Below are 7,871 nucleotides of genomic sequence, written 5' to 3' on the forward strand. Positions count from 1 at the left end.
CTCTGCTCTCAGAGGGAGCTGAAAGAGGCTGACGTCGCGTCGTGGAGGAAACACATCACGATTGACTGACTGAGGCCCTGCAGACCTGATCCACCAATCAGAGAACTCTACAGTCCCATCATGTTCATCACTGAGGTCATTCTGAACTAAAGCCTGCTGCACGTTATCCACTTATTAAAGGTAACAATCAGAAATCATTAGGATGGGCATAATTTGTCTGTATGAGGTGTGTGTGTGTGTCCGGGGTGGGGGGGGGGGGGGGGGGGGTGGGCTGACCTCCAAAATAACTTGATCCAGTCAACATGTCCCCGCAATAAAATTACATAATTTGCCCTAACAAAATAGAAATGAACTGGTTAAAGTACACAGCTGCAGCTTTCTTCTTTTTAGGCAGTGTCACATCCAGGTGCTGGTCATAAAATTAGAATATCGTGAAAAAGTTAATTTATTTCAGTAATTCCATTCAAAAAGTGAAACTTGTTTATTCTACTCATTCATTGATAAGAGCGATACAAAAAAAGTATTTTTAGAAATGTTGGCCAAGTGAAAAATGTCAGCATGTACAGCACTTAATACTTAGTTGGGGCTCCTTTTCCCTGGATTACTGCAGCAGTGTGGTGTGGCAGGGAGTCCATCAGTCTGTGGCTCTGCTCAGATAAGAACAGGGATACCATGGTCCTTACACCAGCTACTGGTAGCTTTGTCACTGTGTGCAGGAGTCAAGTCCAGTTGGAAAATGAAACCTGCATCTCCATAAAGTTGGTCAGCAGTAGGAAGCATGAAGTGCTCTAAAGCTTCCTGGTAGACGGCTGTGTTGACCCTGGACCTCAGAAAACACAATGGACCAACACCAGCAGATGACATGGCACCCCAAACCATCACTGACTGTGGAGACTTCACTCTGGACCTGAAGAAACATGGATTATGTGCCTCTCCTCTCTTCCTGCAGACTCTAGGACAGAGGTGCCCAAAGTGGGGCCTGCGGGCCAAAATTGGCCCGCCAAGCCTTTTAATTTGGCCCACCAGTAGTTTTTAATTGCCTGTCATCCTCTGTAGAAATTCTGTATTTCCATGTACAGTAATTACATCCAGTGGCTCAATGACTAAATAAGGGACTGTAGCACAGATAGCTGACTTTGTCACTGAATTATATTAAGATTATGAATAAAATACAAGAAACCAAAGAAGATATTTACATTAGATTTAAGCACACCTGCAGATTTGAAAACTTTATAAGACTACAAATACTCATATTTTATCAATGTATGAAATGTCCCATGAGCCTTTGCTGCCTGAGCAAGTGTACAGATTAAAAACACAAACAAACAAAACATGGGCCACAACACTGGCTCTTAGTTTAATCATAAAAAGTAAAAGCACTTTACTTAAGAAGTATTAGCATTTCCTATTGCATTTGGCCTGCAGCCTTTGGGTAGATTTTCATTTTGGCCCTCTGAGGGAATAAATTTGGGCACCCCTGCTCTAGGACCTTGATTTCCAAACGAAATGCTAAATTTACTTTCAGAGAACAGAAGTTTGGACCACTCAGCAGCAGTCCTGTCCTTTTAGTCTTCAGCCCAGGTGAGACACTTCTGGTGCTGTCTCTTGTTAGAGTGGTTTGACACAAGGAATGCGACAGCAGAAACCCATGTCTTTCATACGTCTGTGTGTTGTGGTTCTTGAAGCACTCACTCCAGCTGCAGTCCACTCTTTGTGAATCTCCCTCACATTTAAGAATGGGTTTTGTTTCACAGTCCTGTCGAGGGTGCAGTAATCTCTTTTGTTGTACAGGTTTTTCTATCACATCTTCTCCTTCCCTTCACCTCTCTATTAATGTGCTCGGACAGCCCCTTTTCCATTAGTGCCACTTAGTGTAGTGTCGGTACGGTTCAGTACGGTTCCAAGCCATTTCCATTAGGCCAGATTCATAGAACCGGCCCTTTTTTTAGTACCTACTTCTTTGTGGTTCCAACCGGCCCCAGCTGACACCAAAATGCGACGTCAGAACACTGTTCATCACTGACTGACTAAATATTTGCAAATTTTTTTAAGTTTCAAAAGTTATTCATCAAATGTGTTTCCATCTCTCATTTTTCCCCATTAACCTTTTTTCAAAAAACCTAAAAACGACCTCCACCAACTGCCCAAAACACACCCTTTGGAACCAGACTGGAACATCAGTGGAAAACCAACCGGTCCAACCCGTACCTACACCGACCGTTCCGACACTACACCATGGAAAAGGGGCATTACAAGGTGCCAATGGTCGTTTTTTGGACAACTGTCAAYTCAGCAGTCTTCCCCATGATTCTGTCGCCCACAGAACTAGACTGAGACCATTTGAAGGCCTCTGCAGGTGTTTTGAGTTAATTAGCTGATTAGAGTGTGACACCAGGTGTCTTCAATATTGAACCTTTTCACTATATTCTAATTTTCAGAGATACTGAATTTGGGATTTTCATTAGTTGTCAGTTGTAATCATCAAAATTAAAAGAAAGAAATATTTGAAATATATCTGTCTGTGTCTAATGAATAAATTATATAATAAACAAGTTTTACTTTTTTAATGGAATTACTGAAATAAATTCACTTTTTCATGATATCCTAATTTTTTGACCAGCAGCTGTATGTACGTTTAAACATAACTGCTGAAAATTTAGTCATTTCACATTATGGCTGTATTTATGTGTTGTAATTTCTCCAAGCCAAGTGCACCAGGTAAGTACATATTCTTGGAAAATTGTGAAATTTAAGTTTGTCATATAATACATCCTAAAGAAGTAGAATATTTGCTACTGTTGGAAAAATTGGGTGGGGGAAGTAAACCTCTTTATTGTTGAACTGAAAGGTGCAGAATAAATACAAAGAAAGCAAGAAAGTTAAGTAAAGCACAAGCAGAGCAGATGTTTTATGCACACAATTTTTGCCACAGTTTTCTAGTGATAACAACTTTACGCTTCTGATAAATAACCTATAGGATTTAGAGCGCACATAACCTGATGACTAAAGAAAAAACATTAAATTTAGAAAAACTCATTGAGCATTTATGCATTATGCCTTACTCTCCATCAACAACGTTTCAATTATTATACCTCAAAGACACATTTCCACAGTCCAGTAAATTGGTTGAAAAATGAAAGCCCTCACTAAATCCAGTTATTTGATGTTAAAATAAGAAAAGACAGAAAAACATAATCCTCTGTTGCTTCCCTCCACATCAAAATCAAAGCTTACGGAAAAACTCAAATTTAATTTTCTTGGCTTCAAAGTTTTCAGACTGAGTTTTACATGTGCACTAGATGGATTTGAATAAAACCCTTAAAGTAATAATTAGATTTACATCTAGAGCTGGAAAACCTTTTGCGTCAACCACTTTCAAGAAGGCCATCACAACTAAATGTCCTTAGAAAGCTACAGATTTTGAGGTCATGTCTGTAGTAGTAGTTGCTGAAAGTAACCCCCAACACATACTATGAGCAGCACTAACTGATCATGCAGGATCTGTCATTCCCTGTTACAGTCAACTCTGTCTGTTAGTAATGAACCACTGGATGAATTTTAATGAAATTCCCATGAAGTGATCTTTAAATACACATCTACAATAATGAACAATGGTTAATTGGTTTGATTTTATTTAAAAACAGGAAAAGATTAAAAGAAAACAACTCAAAACACGTGGCCTAAAGATTCAATTATCGCCTCTGCCTCCCTCCATGGATGAATTTACCGCTCCGGGCCGGCAGGGGGCAGAGTGGTCAACTGGCCGCAGCTGTATTTACTGCGCATGCGCAGCTGGTTCTTCCTTTTTCCAGTGCAGCGGAGTCAAGCTCCAGTCTTTGGCTCCGGGCTCCTTTTTAAGGAGACTAAAAGACTGCAAAATGGTTTGTAACTTACCCTCATATGCGTCCACACGCGTACCCAGTGTCCACACTTACTGTCGTGTGCTGTGACAATGGCTGAAAACACGTAGATGGTGCTTAGATGATAATGGATTCATTCCTGCTAGTGCCGACCCGGGTCTGCTTAAACGTGGCCTACCCTCCTACTTCCCCGAGTTCTTGCTTCCTGACGTCCGTAAATAACATTGATTGTTTATTTATAGGTGTTTAGTGAGTTATTACCTCAGGTTAAAGCTAAATGCTTGTCCATTATCTTTATTATTGGTCCTTTCGCAGAACTACCATCTACTCTTGTTGATTTTGGCTACACATGCTAATATTAGCCTCTTAGCATTACATTCTGACAGTGACACTTCAGATATGGACACGTAAAGACATTGTTAGCTCCTGTCAGTCCTTTACTATGTTTATCAGTGTCTGTCCTCTCACAGGGTTTTGTTAAAGTGGTGAAGAACAAGGCCTACTTCAAGAGGTACCAGGTCAAATTCAGGAGGAGGAGAGGTATAGTAAAATCATACACCTCATGTTTTCATATACAATGTAATTCAGTGTTTAATTAGCGTGTTGTGTTTTTATCCAGAGGGAAAGACTGACTACTTTGCTCGTAAGCGCCTCGTTGTTCAAGATAAGAACAAGTACAACACACCCAAGTACCGTATGATCGTCCGCTTCACCAACAGGGACATCATCTGCCAGGTAAGACTCCCAGCATCATGAGGAGAAGGTTAAACCAAAGCATCGTTGAGTCTAGTTGATCTTTGGGTTGTAAGTAAAAGCAGTCCCTTAAGGTAGGATCTCACTGGGCTGCAACTGTTGGAGACCAGTTGGTAACATAAAATTGTGTGAAAAGTTAGAAAATAAGCAATTTGTACATTGCATTATCGTTGAATTCTGAATTTTTGACAACTGAGCTGTGTGAACATCGCAACTTATTTTATTGTAAACATCGTACCCACCTTAAAGGGCTCGACACACGGGCAGCGACAAACTACAGCGATTAACAGCTGTCATCGCAGCCAGGGTGAAACCCGACACACGGGACGCGATAGTGATTGCAGCGTTGCGAATCGCGCTCTTTCAGGTCGCTTGTCTTCATGAAATTTGATTGGTTCTTGACTCTGAAGGGGGGTGTGCATTACGGACGTGTAAACTAAACAAATCTTGCAATGCTAATGATATTGAAAAACAAACACATATCAAGATACAGTTTTATGAGGAAAAACTTACCATAAACTTCACCCTGGTGCCAATAAATTCCCACAAAGCTTTTTAGTAATCACTTGGTGAAAGTGTTAGCTAACTGCAGTGTGTAGCATACTCTCCTCTCATTGGTCAGTCAATGAAACCCTCGCTGATTGGTTGTTCGCTAAGCGACAGCGACAAAAGTTGAACATTTTTCAACTTTCATATGTCGCGTCGCAAGCTCGCGTGTGCACGTCTACGTGTACGAGCGCGAAATTGAACATGCACTATTTTCGCCGGTCACTTAGCTGGAGGAGGGCAAGCGATTGTCGCCTCACCGCACAGGCTCCATAGGAAATGAATGGAGAGCGAGCGATGTCGCCTCCCGTGTGTCGAGCGCTTAAGAAGCTGACTTTTTAGATCTGGACATTCATCTCAGGTGTTTTCTGTCAGAGAGCTCCCCTGCAGATAACAAAACACAGCTGTGTCGATGTAATTTTTGTAGCACATTAGAAACAACAAAGGTTAAAATAAAATACAGAAACAAAAAACAATAATAATCAGCTCTAACTAAACCTCAAACTCAAGCTAAAGAAAAGAGATGGATTAAGAAAAGTCTTATGTTTCACTGGGTCGAAGCAGCGATTGAAAGATCACCTCTCCATTTCAGTTTGGTTCTCAGGCATCTAAGAAAAACTGGAGTGTAGATGTTGAGAAGATTACATAAATATGATGGAGCCAGACCTTAAACATCCAAATCTTAAAATCAACTCTCAAGTGAAGTCAGTGAGTTGACTCCTGGGTTCATTAGTACAGTTTTTTAGAACCTGTTAAAAGACAAGCTGATGCGTTCTGGGTCATTTCCTAAGCAATGCAGAGATGATGCTTTAGGGAATGTGTGTCGTACTCTGGTCCTCGACAGCAGCTATCCTGCCTGTTTCCTTGTTTCTTCTGCTGAAACACCTGGTTTGCATGAATGGATGATCATCAGGCTTCTGCAGAACTTGAAGAGGTGATTCAGTCACTGAATCAGATGTGTTGGAGCAGAGAAACAAGGAAAAGATGCAGGATAACGGTCCTCGAGGACCTGAATTTGACCCCCCGTGCTAGGGTTCCTCCGATTGTGAGGAAAAATAAAATACACAAATATTTTTAACTAAAACAGTTGAATAGGTTCTCTGGACAAGTTCTTTGTTGAAGCATTTTGTCTCTTCAAGAGACCTCTTCAGTCTGAGGAGTTCCAGGTAAACTCCACATACTGGATCATCAAGTTTACTGATGACAACCATTTAAAACTGTTGGTTCACCTGCAAAAAGGGACCATCAGCCTAACGACCGATGGTTAGGGACCTATAATGTTTAGATATAATGTTTACAAATCAGTGAGTTCTTTTTAAAAAAAATCTTCACTCTGCACCGTTTTCATTCATGACAAGATTTGCTTTTTTATTTTTATTTTTTGCTTATTTTGGATTTTTACTGTATTTAGATTGTTTATGAATGAAATAAGTTATATAAACTAAAATATAACTATTCATCTAAATTGCTCTGGGGGTGCCACGGTTACTGCAGGCCAACAGGTCAGGGGCCAAACATCCAGCAGTTGAAGTTATGTAAACAAACCAAAGATCTGTTACCTTTTTGAATTATTGTATTTTGCTGTGTTTGATCATGAATACAACACACACAGCTAATGTAATAAAAGTAGGTTAATTAAAACAATATCAAAGATGAAAATAACACAGTGTGCCTCATATTTAACACATATTTTTTACATCTCTGGCTTGCCAAATGTTTTAAAATTATTTTATTTTTATCTTCAGCTGCTTGTATTTTTAACTGTCTTGGGTTTGACAGCTGGTAAAAAAATCTATTTTTAACCTTTCTGTAGACACCACAAGTCTGTCTAACTAAAAGAACTTATAGGAATTAAAGTAGAAATCTGGGAGTTTGGGCTTAAGAGATTAATGGACCAATTTGTGGGCCAGATGTGGCCCATAGGCCACCAGTTGAATAGCCCTGTCATAAATGCTCTTTCTGCTTGTGAAGGGCTCCATGTGTCTGTGTTGCAGATTGCCTATGCAAAGATTGAGGGTGACATGATCGTGTGCGCCGCCTACTCACATGAACTACCAAAATATGGAGTCACTGTGGGCCTGACGAACTACGCAGCAGCCTACTGCACTGGTCTGCTGTTGGCCCGCAGGGTGCGTATCAACCTGTTCGTGAATAACAAGAAGTTAGTCTGCGTGAAAACCTGGTTCTAACCGTTTGTCTCCCTCGACAGCTTCTGACCAAGTTTAGCCTGGATAAGGTGTACGAAGGCCAGGTGGAGGTGACGGGTGATGAGTTCAACGTGGAGAGCATCGACGGTCAGCCTGGAGCTTTCACCTGCTACCTGGATGCTGGGCTCGCCAGAACCACCACAGGCAACAAGGTGTTCGGTGCTCTGAAGGGGGCCGTGGATGGAGGCCTGTCCATCCCTCACAGGTGAGCTCCAGTGTGACGAAAACAAAAATGGTCTAGTTTAAATATTTAAAACACTGAGTTCATCAGAACTTCAAACTTTCAAAACAACATTTTATGGTACTTCATCATAACATGCTCATGTCAAACTCACTCATTCAGTAAAAAAAAACAAAATGAGACCAAATGTTTGCCTTCAACGAAGATTGGCTGGTTGAGTTTCTTCTTTCTTCATTTTTGTAAATTCCTCTTTGTTTTGGTGCTTTCCGGGCATGCATATGTTCAAGACCCGGCTGTGTGGTGAGGTTAGGATGTCTCCTATAG

At 40.8% G+C, this 7,871-nt stretch overlaps 1 protein-coding gene across 1 annotated transcript in view; it reads left to right on the top strand.

The window, feature by feature from the left end:
* Positions 1-3,776: 3,776 nt before the first annotated feature.
* The window catches only part of LOC106522039 (60S ribosomal protein L5), a 12,100-nt gene continuing 8,005 nt past the window's right edge, over positions 3,777-7,871 (top strand). Inside the window, exons 1-5 of the mRNA XM_014014881.1 lie at positions 3,777-3,881; positions 4,331-4,400; positions 4,480-4,595; positions 7,154-7,288; positions 7,369-7,571. Of these exons, the coding sequence (XP_013870335.1) occupies positions 3,879-3,881; positions 4,331-4,400; positions 4,480-4,595; positions 7,154-7,288; positions 7,369-7,571 (527 nt within the window). The 5' untranslated portion in view covers positions 3,777-3,878. The remainder of the gene's footprint in view (positions 3,882-4,330; positions 4,401-4,479; positions 4,596-7,153; positions 7,289-7,368; positions 7,572-7,871) is intronic.

Source organism: Austrofundulus limnaeus, unplaced genomic scaffold (assembly GCF_001266775.1).
Source record: "Austrofundulus limnaeus strain Quisiro unplaced genomic scaffold, Austrofundulus_limnaeus-1.0 Scaffold120, whole genome shotgun sequence".
Lineage (NCBI taxonomy): Eukaryota > Metazoa > Chordata > Actinopteri > Cyprinodontiformes > Rivulidae > Austrofundulus > Austrofundulus limnaeus.